Source organism: Labrus mixtus, chromosome 22, assembly GCF_963584025.1.
Source record: "Labrus mixtus chromosome 22, fLabMix1.1, whole genome shotgun sequence".
Taxonomy (NCBI): Eukaryota; Metazoa; Chordata; class Actinopteri; order Labriformes; family Labridae; genus Labrus; species Labrus mixtus.
This window is the reverse complement of record NC_083633.1, coordinates 14260613-14276803: the sequence shown is the minus strand read 5'-3', so window position 1 is coordinate 14276803 and position 16191 is coordinate 14260613. Positions and strand designations below refer to the sequence as shown.

Below are 16191 nucleotides of genomic sequence, written 5' to 3'. Positions count from 1 at the left end.
AGAAATACCATAGATAAAGCTATGGGGACACTCCTAGGCCAAAGTACAATGTCATGCTGAAATTCAAAATATGATAAACAAGCAGATAGAAAAATACCATGTGCAATTTGATTAATTCCAAATTTATATTGCAATGATACATTTCCAAAGTAAGGTTCAATTACCCAGTGAGATTCTTATTTCCGTACAACAAGCTTGTTTTCTCAGAGTGTGTGATTAAGTCAATGAGTAGCAGTTTCATGACATTGGTGGTGACTAAAGGATCCAAAAAGTCCAGAAAATATTTCAGCACTGCCTTAGAAAAGTTTTTTTTATTTCAGAAACATCCAGTTGTTGTTTAACAGCATCGTTAGTGGGGCATACATAGAGTACAAGTTTTGCATTCCAACCATGTAGGTAACTGTAACTGAAGTCCATCATTGTGTTGTCCATGCTGACTGTAGGTCACCGGTTCAACCAGTCGCTGTTTCAAGAGTCCGATCAAAATAGACAAACATAAATACACAGAGTTTACAAACACAGAGAAAGACACAGCTGATAAAGACAGAAAGGCAGACTTTAAAAAAAAAAAAAGATATGTCACAGAAACAAACAATTTTGGGATTTAATCAAAGCAGAAGTAAAAAAAACAAAACAACCTTATTTAACTTCTTCTGATGTTTTGATGATCTACTCTGTATAACATTTTTACGTGCATGTGATTTTTTTTTTTAATCTTACTTCTTTGTGAATACTTTCTTGGCAATGAGCCACTGCCCTTTGACATTTGTGGCGAAGCTTTTGTAAATACCAGGCGAAACATCAATTCTAGTAGCATCACTGATGTGACACCAATCCATACATTTCTGAAGCCCTTCACTCCCATCTTTCATTCAGTGTTAAAGAAGCTGATATAATAGCCTGAAGAAGGAACTTTCAGGGTTCATCGCGTGCATGCTGCCAGCTGCATATATAATATGCATGTGTGTCTGCAATGTTCAGTTCAGTGGGATTTGGAAAACAAGAGGCAATTTCCCTCCTCTTGTCTCGTTGCATCTTGTCACTCATGGTTCCCTTCTTTCAATGCCCTTCCCTTCCTCGTCACAGCTACCACCTGCATCTCTTTAGTCCCTTCTTGTTTTAAGATGCAAAGTGGTGTAGGAGAAAAAGTATCCATGGCAACAACAGCTCATTGACTTACCGTCTTTGCAGTTTTTTTTAATTTTAAGGAGTTCAATAACCACAATAAAGGTTTGCCATTAGAGACTTGGTTTGTGGTTGTCATGAGCAAACATGTGCAGAATTAGGAACGTTTAAGTCAAAAAAATCCACTTGAGGTGTCCAGTGTCCAAACACATCCTTTGATCCATCCAGGTGTCCTCCTTTAAATGAGAAAAGGTGAAACGGCAACGTAGTCCTTTATCAAGAGACAAGTTTGGAGAAGGAGAGACAGGTGAGGAAGAGTGCGGCAGAGAGGGATATAGCAGAAGCTCCTCCACAGTCATTGGCGTTTTCCTGCAGGGACAAAGCAGAGACAGTGATTCCCTTTTGGGTTTTTACACCTTCTGACATCAACTCAAAGTAAAACCTTGACTGATTACAACAGTGCTTTTTCATATATACAACTATGTGGTGCACATAACCACCATCGTAGGAAAAAAAAAAAAGAAGTGGTGTGCTTTTGTACACAAGCATGTCAAAGTAACTGCATTATTTTGGGACTTGGCACACTGAGCGACTATTTCTCCCCTCTCTATCTGTATGCACTGTTACTGCACGTTACTAACCTTAAGTCTTCATGTACCATTGAAATGACTAATCATACAGTCTATCTCCCTGGGAGTTCATGAGCCGTGTCTCGTAGGCTCCACTAGATTATTGGACCCGTCTGACTCCAACTGCTACAACTATTAACATTGGTATTACGTCTGTTATCATTATCATAATGGTTGATGTTTGTTGTTGTTTCTGTTGTTTGTCTCATTCTATTCCTCTTCCTGCAAGCCCAAACTGTCACAGCAGAAGGTTGTTCAACCTGAGTCTGGTTCTGCTCCAGCTTTCTGCCTGTTCAAAGGAAGTTTTCCTTGCCCTTGATATTGTGCTGAATGATGCTAAGTGTTGCTCATGGTGGATTAATGTTGGGCCTCTGTAAATTATATAACACAGAGGGCGCTCTAGACCTTCTCTTTTAGGAAAGCGTCTTGAAATAACACGTTATGAATCTGTGCTATGCAAATAGGGATTGATTGTTTGGTTGATCAAATTGTGTCAAAGGCAGATTTGCACTGGCTGCAGGATTGTTAATCTGGATTAACCAATAGGAAGCTAACCTGTTCGTGATAGGCGTGGCATGACTCGGGGCGCCTTCGAATCTTCTGGGACCTCATCCTGTCACACTTTACAGAGGCATTATGTACAGCGAGGTCAAGGAGAAACATTAGGAGCGGACAGGTGAACATTTTTCAAATATTAGTATCAAAAGTCTAGTGAAAGAATTACTTTTTTTATGTACAGGGGGCACACACAAGACCCCAGAGCTTGCTAGAGCAGGGTGAGCAGGGTTGCAAGAGGAACAATTTTATAAGAAAAAAAATACAATTAAAGTGTCCTTGCTGCAATATCAGCAAAAAAGAACCAGCGACTTTGCAGATACTGTACAGGAACTGCAGTGAAAATGGAATTAATTTGGGAGAGTGCTACCATGCAAGTGAGTTATACGCTAAAATACAACCTGCCCCTGCCAAATCTTAAAGCCAGCATATGCTCAGCAGCTCTGAGTCGGAGTTTCTCTGTGGTCTTATAAGGAGAATGGTGCAGTATGATCACTTTGTCAAAGTGATCTGATTTCTAAAGATGAACTGGCAGTGCCTGAATAAGAAAGCACCAAAGGATATATTTGACCTCCCTGGGCTCCATAGTGATGGGTGGGTACTGTCTGGAGCAGTCACAGTCTGCCTGCACCACCAACATCAACAGGTTGGTCTCTGGTATCTGATGCATCACAAACATCCTGAAAAGAACGCAAAAACACACACGCACAGACAAAGTGTGAAGACGAGCCCACAAACAAAGGAAAACCTCTGGTGTAACGTATGGCATAAAGAATGTTTACACTTTGGGGCTTCGATATAATTCAAGAAATAATATTAGTATGAAAAAAAATGTCTCACACGATCATTTAAATCAATATTTCTATGGAGATAACAACACATTTTGCAGATTTAATGGTGTTTTTTTAATTAAGTAAAATACTTTAAAAAAAAAATTCAAATTCTAGTCCAGCAGTGGTATTGTAGGAAATCTAAGTGCTGTGTTATACTTCTATTGGCCTCAAGAGGGCACTCACACACAACCTATGAGGATATAGTTGCAGAAACACTGTAATAACCACTTTAACGTTTTATCTGTTATTAAACTCACAAGTACATATGATATGAAGGTTCAGTGTCTTTCTCCTCTTCCCCCCTCATTTTGCCTCCTCCGCATCTCTCTCTCTTTCCATTTCCCTCTTCTTCCTGTCTCTCTCTTTCTCTCTCTCTCTCTCTCTGTAACTCTCCACATGCTTCTCAGACTTTCTGTATAACCTTATGCGCCCTGATCTAATTCTGTTCCTTTCTACTTCCTTTCCCTCTTCCTGATCCTTTATAAAAAACACACGCTGCTCTAAATACGCAGAGTGGAGCAAAAGCGTAGAAAATGGATTTCAGAGGGACAATTTAATATGACTGGTTGAGGGCTTAGAGAGCACTGCAGTGCAGATTTGTGCGTGCATAAGAGCGGGCTTACTTTTGGCAGCGTCCACACTTAATAATGCTGTTGGTCTCTTTGACTGATGGCTCGTAGACAAAGCTGGGGTACTCAGTGTCACACGGCTGCAGGCTGTCCCCTCTTTTCTTATGAGTTGAGGCTAATAGAGAAATAGATACAGGTCATTTTTGGAGCATGAGAATATGAATGAGTGTGTGTGTGTGTGTGTGTGTGTGTGTGTGTGTAGAAGTGCAGCATTTTGTTGGTGACTGGCAGGCAGTGTTTGTGAGAGGAGGACGCTGGCTTCTATTTAATTGTTCACGCTTCAGCCATTAATGGCTTTTTGTACCATGACCAGAGGTGCTTTAGCTAGTGTTCCTGAAAGAAACTGGAATTCTTTGTCCCTGTGTGCACAGTTACGATGATGGGTTTGAAAGCTGAAAAAAACAGCTAGATGGTTTCTCTAAATTTAAAATATCCAGTTGTGGGCTCTGGTTTTCTCTACAATATCTTTATGTTAGTGCAACTACGCTTACTTAGTGTTCTGAAGTTCCTGCCAGCTGTGCCTTTTCACACTGAAAGCTACTGATATAACACCAAATTATAATTTATATAGAGTATACTCAAAAACACAAGAAATGATACGTTTTCAAACCAACGCCCCTCACAAAACAAAAATCACTACAGGACAGGTACTCACACAAGCCGTAAGATGGCTTTGCTGGATGGAGAATGGTGATGATGGTATGGAGTAGGAGGAAGAGTGGATGATTGACAGGCGGTGTAATGAGGTGGGTGAATGTGTGATCGATGGAGAGGCAGAGGCAGATGAGAGGTGAGGGGATCAGAGGACACAATGTCGTTATTCTATAATGACCTGTAGGGTGGTAATCGATGTTTCACACACATCACAGTAAACACTTCTACAGTAACATGTTCACGGGAGTACACAGTGAATTGATGCGAATGAAATGAGCGAGTGAACGACTAATGGAGAGTCTGGACATCCTACCATCCAACTAGTGTCAATATTTAGATTTTAGTGAAATGCAAATATTGCAGTGATCCAGATCTGCTCTGTAGTTTGTGAGGATTCAAAGGGTATGTAAGACGTGTACATCATTTAGCATAAAGAAGGGGTATTTGTCAAACTAATAAAGAGAGTTTGACCTTAACATGCAACACATCCGTCACAAGGAGCTCACCTTCAGCGAAATGATCCGTGTGCCAGTAGCCACATATATTAAACTCCAGGAGAAACCTTGTGAAGAAGAAGAGAGAGATGAGGAGAGTGGACAGAGAGAGAGAGAGAGAGAGAGAGAGAGAGAGAGAGAGAGAGGCAGTGAATCAGTCGGCCATTATAACAGACCACAGCAGATTGCAGGCAGATTGCACACAGTGTTCAAAAACTGGGCCAGGACCAAACGTTGTGTCATGGGAATATTAAAATGGGTCCTCAACTTATTCAGCAGTAATTGGTTTTCTTAACTGGATAACCAGCCCGTTCTTTTTTATTGAAGCTGCTTGGAGCATCTGAAGCTTTTACAGGTCAATACACCGACAGAAATATTAACTTTTCATTTTCAAAAAGTGTCAGAGAAGAGGTTGAGACAACTCTCACGGATGTATAGTACTAATTAAGCGATTGCTAGGAGCTAATTAGCTTAACTTAGCATCAAGAATGGAAATGGAGAAACTGTAAGCACAGCTGTGTCCAAAGACAACAAAGTACAGCCATAAGTCAACATTTAAATGTTACAAATAAACATGTACGCACTGTTCAATCAAATAAATACTGTAAAAATCATGTTGTGAATTATGGGCACAGTGACTTCATGGCTTCTATTTCTATATATAAATATCACACATTTAGAGCCCCAGGTAAAGAAATTGATGAACACTAAATTCAAATAGAATTAAATGAACAGGATATCATGCGTTAACTTTGGATGGTTAAAGATGTTGCTTAGAGGATTTTGGTTAGCCTAGCCTAGCCTTCACTATCCGCAGAGTTTGTGATAAGATGGATTGTTTCTGATCGATCCTGGTACTGATCTTTGATTGAATTTTCAGCAAGAGAGAAAATAAACGATTCAACTATCAAGCTATTTACCGCCATACAAGAGGAAACAATTCTGAATAGTGGTTTCATTTAAGACAACTTTAACAGCAATCCCCTCCCCTGAATTCCTGGTTGTCCCTAGCAACACTTACAGCAGAAAGTTGGAGAGGAACCACTTGAGGGCTGAAGCCAAACCATAGAAAGGCTGAAGAGACAGATATAAATACAGAATGTAGTTACAGCAGAATTGAGGAGACCATTGTTGTTATGATAGAGTGAGGATGTTGTACATACACTGAGAAGTGGACGGGCGCTGCTGACAGAATGTGAGGTCATCTTACACATGGCCTGGTAGTCGAACAATGACACCCTGGAGAAACACAAAATCAGGTGGTGGGTCTTAACTTTTTTAATGTCTTATATTGACTCTTGACTTCTTTAGATCTACTTCAAACAGAGTTATACAGGTGAAGTCATGCATTGCTTTACCAAGGAAATAAAGAACACAGAGAAAACCATCTCAACACTACAATTCATTTCCGAAGGAGCCGAGGCAGTTTTTTTTTTTTTTTTTTTCACTCTGCGTTTAGTCCTTAAGAGCATTTACAGACGCATCCACACTCGGGAGCTCAAAAACATATACGCACACCGTCCCCCCCTGAAGTAAACGCATGCTCTAAACCCCGTTATGTAATATCCTGTGACAAATGAAGCGTGACAAAATCTTTTAGCGCTTTAAAAATAGCACATCACTCATGAGATTTCAAACAAAAAAGACGGGCGAAATTCGAAGAGGGAGAAGAAAATGCAAAGAAACTGAGGGGGAAGAAAGAGGGGGAAAGCAGTAATGTCTTAACCACATGTACAAAGAAAGCTGCATCAGCTAACCTCAGCACGTAGAGAGAACAACTACTACATAGCAACAAAAAACAAAGCTTTTGAATCTCTGTAATGACAGTAAAGCACAGCCTTCGGGCTATGGTCTGTATATGCATACTAATGCATGGCTTGGGGGTATAAGAACCTAAAGGAAACAGGAAACATTTGCAACCTGCTGCCTAAGACAAGACTCAACAGTAATCATTTCTGTTTGTGATACAGCATGGTGAAAGCATGTAATGTAATTCAGGATGTAGGAGTTCAATTCTTGTATTACAAGCAGGATGCATAACATCAAACATAGCATCACAACGTGGGGAGACTGCAGCGTCTGTCGTAGAGATTTACAGGAATGAACTATCCCGCAAAGCAGTCAGGCGAATGGGAGCCTTACCTTTTGAACATGCCCATTCTGATCAGTGTTGTCATCACCGATCCGTCAACCTCGCCGAAGAACCTTCCAGCCTATCGGTAAAGAGAAAGGGCAAAAGAAATAAAACCCCAGTGACGCAATGTGTAGGGCTGAGCGTGTTAAATGAAATATGATGATAAGGTGACGGAGCAGATATCGACTTCCCTCAGCCCGTGTTCCTCCTTTCCACTTTCACCTCAGTTTGAACTGTGTGATCAATTATTCATCCAGCTGTGTTCACTTTTGTGTTGTTTTAGAGGTGACGTTTCTTAACACATGTGACTCTGTTGTTATGCCCCCTTCATGATTTGCTTTTGAATGCATACCTCCACATTTTGGAATTCATGCTTGACAAGAGTTGAAAAAGAGGAAGAAGAGGATGATTCCACTTTCATGTCTGGATACTTATGAAGCTAATGCCAGCTAGTCTAGCTTAGCCTAAAGTCTAAAAGTAGGTAAGCTAGCCTGACTAAAGGCAAGAAATGTACATATTAAACCTGTTTATATACCTGTATATTTACCCCTCATACCTTGTTTGTTATATTCATGCAGTGACACTGACTTTGTGAAGTTCTGCCTCTAACGTAATGTTGCAAGAAAACATGCAAAGACTCATCTATAAGTAGTCCAAACTTTCAAACTATTTGAATTCAACACTGAAAGTTAAGACGTAAGTTCACTCAGAACTTGAAAACAGGGGGCGCCTGGCGTTTATGACCCATGTACAGAGGCTATAGTCCTCATGGCAGTGGACGTGGGTTTGAATCCGACCTCAGCTCTTTGCTGCATGTCATTCCCGACTCTCTCCTCCCAACGTTTCCTGTCTCTCTTCAACTGTCCTATCGTAGGTACCCCAGTTTAAACGCACGTGTTGCTTTTTATAATCAATCATCAAAGTGTTATGTCTGTTAAGAAGTTTTGTCAACTCATGATAGCTTAAAGGAATAAAATCTAAAACCTGTCACTTTACACATTGAGATTTGTAATCTGCTTTTTCCTCCAGACCTTTTCATTGATTTGTAAAAAATATAAAGAGAACAAAAAGCTCAACATAATCTTGACTGCTGCACTAAAACTACAAAGCATCACTGCAGTGTGGCATTTTGTTGTACTGCAAATATTCACAGACTGGGACTTGCTGTCTCATAAGCATCTATGGTGCTTTGCTACTTAAGCAAACAACCATTTTTACTGCGTACACTCATGATTGATAGTTTCTGTGGGAAAGGAATTTAATTTAAAATGTGACACCAGCTTGTCAGTGCTGCTGGGTAAAAAGAGACAAGCATTGTAGTACACGTTTAAAGTTTTAGATTGGCCATGGGAGTAATCTCAACAAACGATGAAGTAAATCCAAAGATAATGCAGAAATATCATTTATTGTCACAGTCACAGACGGGATGTGTGCTCTGCTGGTTGACAGCGTTTCACTGAATGAGAGACTCCAAAATGAATCCAATTTAAGAGATTGCGAGGCATACAAATGTAGATATGAATCATAAACTGGTGATGAACATTTACAATCCGTCCTTAAAGTGTGTACTTTTCCTGTTGGCTCATGAATATTGACAGGCGTCTCTCATATAATAAAGTCAAGAACAAGAAGGTGTGCACTCACATCATTGCGCTGCTTCGAAATGAGGACAAAGCCATTATTGTCAATCACGTAGCACTCGATTTCCTGAGATGAGAGCAAGAGAAGTAATTACTTATGTTAGACAGGAACTGTGTGAAACCCCCACAGAGAAAATAACAGTAAGCGCAATGATTTCATCCCTAAATTGCCTCAAAATAAAAGACGATAATGAGTCTGTTTCCAAGGTTTTTCAGGAGTAAAGAACAACTTGTCAACTGTTGGAGGAGCTTAAACACCAAGATATGTTTAAGTAAAGCTTGTTTATTTAATTTTAGCAATATTAAACCAACAGAAAGTATACTTACATAGCTGTCACACCGCAAAGGGCAAGCCCATTCTACATCAGAGCACTGAAGGAAGATAGAAAGGTGAGAAAAATAACGTTTGTTTCACCGTCAACTCACAGCAGAGTTGAATGTTCAGGATCAGAATCAGGTTGTTTCACAAGTAAGTTAAACACATACGAGGAATTGTATCGGTGTTTTGATGCAAAGACAATAAACATAAAAGTAGAAAAAAGAAGAAGAGTGAGGGCAAATACCTCATCTAATTGTGAATACAGGTGAAAGTGATTTGGAGTGTTATGTGTTTATATCTTCAGTGTGAGAGGGGAGGGTATGTTTTGGCATGAACACATGCTATGCCAGAGGAGGTGTTATGCTTGAATAATATGTGTCAGTGTTGACAAGTGCTTTTGTACGTGTGAGTGTACAAAAAACAAAAAAACAAAACGTGTCAGTGTTGGTGAGGAGGTGTTTTGCCTGTGATATGTTTCATCTACCTGTGATTAGTTCCTCAGTGTCTTGTTTGCAAGCTTGTGCATGTGTTATTCCAGCATGTCAGGGACTATTTGCATGTGTGTGTGCGTGCGTTTGTGTTTGTGTGATCTGTTCCAGCTGATGTGTGAAGCTGACTTCACGGGAGCTCGGCATGCGGCGAGGATGAAAGTTTTACTCTGAGCGAAGAAAAGAAGAGCGATGAGGAAATGATTCATACTTACATCTGTGTCGTTTGGCTGAGAAGACGCGCAACAAGGAACGAAGAGGGACACAAAAAAGGAGAGAGCAAAGAGGAGAGAGAACATTACTTCAGTTAATGATGTGTAGGTCAATCCACTGAATAGACTGTTTCACTCCATTGCTGTTAAATTGCAGTTGAGACATAAATCTTCTGAGAGTAGATGATTCACAAAAGGACGACAGAGTGTTTTTCTTTTAGAACGCAAAATAAGATGATGGATTGATCATCATTTGTGCAATCACATGAAACATGCTAAAGTTGAAGAAAGGTGTTTGGTGCTTCCTCTGATCAACAGGATTCATACACTTTGAATCAGCCTTTGCAGGTAGATACATGTTGTCCTCCCATATTCTTTCCTTATTGTAAAGGTCATGAGTCAAAGTGTTTACATTTCTCCTCATTATGTCATGGTCTCATCCTTTGGCTGCTGCATGTGCAGATTTGTTGTCCATGGACAATATGTCTTATGGTATCATGGTCGAGCTATACAGAGCGTGTCCAAGTGTGAATGAGACGATCTATCATCCTTTTCGATCCCATTACAGAAAAGTGTCAGTCTTTCTCCCCGCTACCCATCCCCGCCTCCTGAAATAAACTACTATCCAGGGAGTGGATGGAAAAGGAATGATGATCTTTTCCTCCCATGTTGTTGGCCAACAGCACGGAAAGGATGAGGGGAAACGATATTATATAGCACTGTGTATTCTTTTTTTTAAATTTCTGCTAATTACACCAGCCAAACAAATGGAGTCGCCAGATCTGCTAATTAAAAGTCACTGGTCACAATCCTTATTGGACTTAATAAACAACCAATGAAAACTTTGTTTTAATGCAAGTGAGAAAAAGAACTTTGGCCAACAGTTAACATTTCCAAGCGACAGGTGCATTAAGGAAAAACGCCAGCAGTTTCCGAAACCAGAAAGGGTGTTTATTGCAAATGCTTCTTTGCAATAATGGTGAAATTGTGATTTATAGTTCAGCCTTATAAGCTACGTTTCTGTGTTTTGTCCAACCTCTTAAGGTTTTACATCGAAGCTAGTACATCAACCATGGCAGCAAGTTAGAGGCACCTCCCTGAATCCTTTTTTTTTTTTTTGCATGAAGGTGTCTCGTCTGAGCGCTCCAGGAGAAGTCGGGGTGATGTGAGAGTATTAATTATCACTCCCGGTCCCTGAACCTCAATTAAAATGCTTTCACGGGCAACTGATGATCCTGCTGTCTGCTCACAAATGCATCTAAAATAAAAGAAAGCAGCCCATTACAGGATTAAAAATTTGCTCCATTTCTGAAGGTTATAAAGCCATAAATAATCAGGTTTGCAGGCCTTACACGTAATCATTTCCGCCTCTGGGATTTGTATATTTTCATTTCATATTTCAAAAACTGAACTCACAAAGACAGACACAGTATTCAAGTTATAAACACACGATGATAGAGAAAAGAAGAACAGCTGAGTCTTGTCAGCGAGATTAAGAGCATGCCAAGATGCGAATGGCAAAAAATCTATCATCTCTTGATTCTCATTACTATCACCTCACAGCTCCTCAATGCATCTGCACTCGCTGTCAGACAAATAATGGCAGCAATGGAGTGTGAGAGACATATGGCTCCTGACTGCAGGATTCAGTTTATTTTATGTAGAATGTGAAATTGCAGGTTTATAAATGTAGCCAAAGTGGTAACAGCAAGTGTCAGAGGAGGAAGGCCATGAAGTATTCAGTGTTAATTTTTGTTTGATTCCTTCATATTTAAACAGCATAGATGTAGACACACACACACACGCACACACACACACACACACACACACACACACACACACACACACACACACACACACACACACACACACACCCACACGACAGTAGGAAGAGCAGAGTGTGCTGTACAGTGATGTCAGAACATTTTCCTAATAACATCCTGACTGATTCCTATTAGATGGCAGCTCCTGCTTTTTTCCTCCCCTCACTTATTCATAATTCATCTTCTAATAACATTTCATTTGAAGGCAGTCAGCCTTATACTGCAGCTGTAAGGTCTGGGCTTTCCCTCACTTATGTAACTCCTCCCAAGGGTCTATGAGGACTCTGTGAAGAGTTCCTTATGGCTGTGCAAACACAAACAGGATCAGGGTTTACTGAAGTAAGAATTCCTCTTTAAATGACATTTTTCTAATTAAATAATCATTCCCACTACTTATCAAGAATCTTCTGACACCTACCTGGTGGCAGTGGTTACAAGCTTTAAAGTAACTAATCTTGTTTGCTGTTGTAGGTCATATAGAAGCATCACTATTAAATTCTGTCTTTTTCATAAATGAACACAATGCAGGAGCTTTAAATGCTCACAATGCCAAGATAACATGTAGGATGATCCAAAGGTTAAAATTCAAGATATTTTCTTTCACTCAATGCTGCCTCTGTGTCGACCAACTAGGCCAACATGATGCCCTCTTTTATGAGGAAGATGTTCTGTTACTGGGTATTATACCTCCTACTGAGGATATGTTTTTCATTCAGGATTTACAGTATAGGTGAAGTATCTTCCACCCCTGAAGGAGCTTAAACTTAAAAATAGACCACAGACATGAACCCTTCATGCACATTCTCATGCATGCACACGTGAGTGTGCATGCATGCAAGTGTGCGTGTGCACAGAAACACTTCAAAATAAAGAGGCCTGACAGTGAATACATGACAGGAGGATAAGATGATTATGTAAGATATCTGGGGGTAAGAGGGAGGGTTGAGGAAAGAGACAAGGGAAAAAGAAGGGAGTGATGCAGACGAAAAGGAAAGCATTGAGGGGAAAGAATTAAGATAAAACGAGAGTAAAAGCAGGACAGGAGAGTTGGTAAAAGTGCAATTAATAAACGACAATGAGAATGACTTTTTTTTAAATAGCATTCATTTTGTGAGTAACAAAGCTGCAGTAAATGATGCTAATGAGTTCTTAGCTGATGGATATGGACATAACAACACACTTGTGCACAGATGGTCATGCATCTGGTCCCTGTCAACATGACACACATCAGTATAAATAGACACATATACAGTGATCTCTTCTTCAAACCTCCTTAAACACAAACACCTACACGCACGCACATACACACATTTCAGAGCTGCTGGGCCTCGCTGTGCTACCTATCCATCATTTAACGCTAAGCCAGTAGCCCTAATGCTCTTTTAGCTGCCGTCATTTACAGCCATGGGAGCGGAGGAGAAGACCAAACACCTGCTACAACAAAAGGTGTTATGCTAAATTAAGCGTGTTCTCTTGAATTGAATGTTGTCGTTTTTTTAACGTGTCGGAGAAATAGAAACAATGCGATGCTCCTCAGCTGACAGGATTACAGATCGACTATCTGAGTAGCACACAAAAATTAAGACTCCATCTTTAGGCCAGGGTAAGTAGCTCTTTAATAATGTGTGTAGTGATATGGAAAAGTCTGCGTTAAGCTTGGAAATGAACAAAGTGTAAGTGCTGTAATTACAAACTCATGGAGGAGAAAAAGAAGCTTTAATAATCCTTGACTTCCTGTGAGGTGTCTGGACACCCAGGAGGTTTAACCCATGAAGCAGCCTGTATATTTATAAGTAGCCACGTTTTTTATTGCAGTGGATATTTAACCCAAACGTATTCTATCACAAGAATCTGTTTTTTGGTTGAAGCCTGCAATTCAATGCAAAATAGTAGGTCTGATTAGGATGGAAATCTTTGAAGAAAAGCCAAACAATTAGAGGGAAGCATTATTCTTCAGTAAATACAGAACAGCATGATTATGTTGTTTGTATTCCACTAACATTGCTTAATATAGCCATACATTTTCCTACATTTCTCATTAGTGCCAGCACAGTGCTTCATTTAATCGGTTTTATCGGGGGCATTCAAAGTACAGACAAATGAGTATAACTCTAACATGAAAAGCTGAAACAATAATGCAATAATCACTGGGTTTTATTCACAAACAGTGCACAGTGGTACCTGACATTCATCACAACTTCTTATTATTTCATCACTGTTTAAAGAGCGGAAAGTTGTAAACAGCTGGCAGCTGAGCAGGAGGCCAGCTTAAGGTAGTATTTACAAGTCTTCTTTTTAATCATTTGTCAGTGTCACTTTTTAAATGAAATTGAGGTATTAAACTCAAACTAAATTGAGGATTCCTGAGTGGAAGATGAAAATCTGTCTCAGTAGTTGTAGAAAAAGAAGTGGAGAACACTTGATCCTGTATGTACATACCTGTGCCGCGATGGCCCAGAATCTGGACTCCATCAAAGCTAAGGTCATCTGAACACCGATGGCTGCAGAGAGAGAGGGGACAGAAGGGAGAGAAAGAGATAATGCATTAAATACAGTAAATATCTTATCTTAACAGAAAAAAACCCAGTAGAGTTAAAATGAGAAGTTGGAGGAGAGGATTAGCTGGGGGAGGAACAAGCTAAGTGGAATAAAGAGGAGGAAACGGGGGGGGGGGGGGGGGGGGGGGGAGATAAGGTAGGGCAGGAAGATGAAGATGATACAAAGATGGAGAATGTTACAGATAGATAGGTAGAGCGTACATAGCTTACAAATAGTATGGGAAACACTTCTGCTAGACTGGTGAGCCTGGAGCTCTAAATCCTCAAGTGCCTCTCTCTCCAATGCAAACATTATTAGGCTGTACAAAAAGTGTCATGGCAACTACATCAACCAGGAGGAAGACAATGTACTCCACATGCAGCTACACAGCATGGTCTTTCATAACACTCACTGACTTTGTACATCCTGTTCTTGGTCTGAACACATCAACATAGATGATGGTGAATCGAATTTATCCAATCAAGCTAAAACTCCAGGAGCTTATAGAAAACACATTTATGATGACAAGTTGTTTTCGACATTTGGTCAACAGGACAAATGTGCATGGTAAAACGAGCGCTTGTGTGTTTTCTCTAGCCCCCTGCATAGGCGTTCCTGAGATAACTTGTTTTCAAGAAGTGCAGAAAACCGGAGTATGCACATAATGCTACAATAACTTCTCCCGGTTGTGACGAGTGTACAGCTGAATTGTGAGTGCCATCACTATGTTGATATTATAGTAGCAATAATACAGCAATGATAGTAACAACTTTGGTTGCAATAGCTGGTATGATTCTTTCAGTTTAACTGGTGATGTCTTTGAAAGTAATGATCGTAGCGGCACGACCAGAACATAAACGAGGGATAGTTTAATTCCAGCTTTTAGAAGAAAGAACATTAATGAGCTGCGACGGCCGAGACTGAGAGACTATAACTCTCTCCTAACACTCAGGCTGGAGGAGTGCTGTACAGTCTGCTGTACAGATCAGCTCTGCCTTCAGAACTTCACTTAAATCCCTGAACAACTGGCCCGCTGAGGCTCAGAACTGATGTGTGAACCGACTATTCTTAGACTGTGTGCGTCTGTGCCAGCGTCTGTGTGCGTCCAACCTCTGTCTACAACACAGCACTCTGGGCCACAAAAAAATTAAGCCAAGAATTAGCCAGCGTTCGAACATGTTTCACACACACACACACACACACACACAGCCACTCACTCACACAGCAGCAGCAGAGTGATTGCTTGTGTCAGCTTACGGCTGAACGTCCATCAGCATTTTAGTCAGCGTGGTAATGCAGAAAGGGGGCCATAATTGCATAAGTTCTCAGAGCGCACACACCGCATACACCCACACTTAACAACAAATACACACCACTGCGAGGGAAGATATGACACTTCATATTAGCATCAAAGACTCAGCGTTTTTCTCCCAGCATGCTTTGTTCAGACACACAGGGAAAACCTCCACAATGCTCACAATACACAGAACACATATAAACACACACACACACACACACACACACACACACACACACACACACACACCTCCTCTCACAAACCCCAGCATAAACATCACCATGTACTGTGAAAAGAAAAAGAAATACCCCGAGCAGGATAATAATTCTAATGGAGTCGGGTGGCAAAATGATTTGTTTATTAATGAAGGAGATTAGTTTGTGGGTCGGTCATTTTTAGGCCTGGTTGCAGGGGGAAGAGGAAGGTAAAAAAAAAAAAAAGAGAGAGGAGGCTCGAGTTGAATTCATTAAATGATTTATGTTCAGACCTTAGCCGTACAGTAGAAGACTATAATGTGATTTTTTTATGTTTTATTCCACACAATGCAATGAATCCCAGGAAGGGTTGACGAGAGTTTTCTGTGCTGATTCTGATAAAGAAGACGACCCAATATACGACCTGTAAGTAAGAGGTTGGGCTGAATGGGTGAGACTGTCACCGGGGAGACACTCATTTTAGACCAATGGCATGTTTGCTTTTAACCACTGTGACATGTTTACCTGAATCGATATTCAAATTCATCAGTTTATAAAATATTACTTTGTATTTAGTCACTTTTTTTTAATGTGTGTATATTTAAAAAAGTTGTAAAGAACAATAAT

General features: G+C 40.3%; 1 protein-coding gene across 2 annotated transcripts in view; it reads right to left on the bottom strand.

Moving 5' to 3' along the window:
- Window positions 1-569: 569 nt before the first annotated feature.
- cacna2d4a (calcium channel, voltage-dependent, alpha 2/delta subunit 4a) overlaps window positions 570-16191 on the bottom strand; it is an 83393-nt gene continuing 67771 nt past the window's right edge. The window contains exons 29-41 of one of the 2 annotated variants that reach the window (XM_061029475.1): window positions 13975-14036; window positions 9716-9730; window positions 9021-9065; window positions 8698-8760; window positions 7062-7132; window positions 6083-6158; window positions 5941-5993; window positions 4932-4987; window positions 4427-4447; window positions 3766-3886; window positions 2874-2989; window positions 2310-2392; window positions 570-1494 (exon numbers count right to left, since the gene is read on the bottom strand). In XM_061029475.1, coding sequence (XP_060885458.1) covers window positions 1402-1494; window positions 2310-2392; window positions 2874-2989; window positions 3766-3886; window positions 4427-4447; window positions 4932-4987; window positions 5941-5993; window positions 6083-6158; window positions 7062-7132; window positions 8698-8760; window positions 9021-9065; window positions 9716-9730; window positions 13975-14036 — 875 coding nt within the window. In that variant the 3' untranslated portion in view covers window positions 570-1401. The remainder of the gene's footprint in view (window positions 1495-2309; window positions 2393-2873; window positions 2990-3765; window positions 3887-4426; window positions 4448-4931; window positions 4988-5940; window positions 5994-6082; window positions 6159-7061; window positions 7133-8697; window positions 8761-9020; window positions 9066-9715; window positions 9731-13974; window positions 14037-16191) is intronic. The other variant, XM_061029476.1, reaches the window with a different exon arrangement.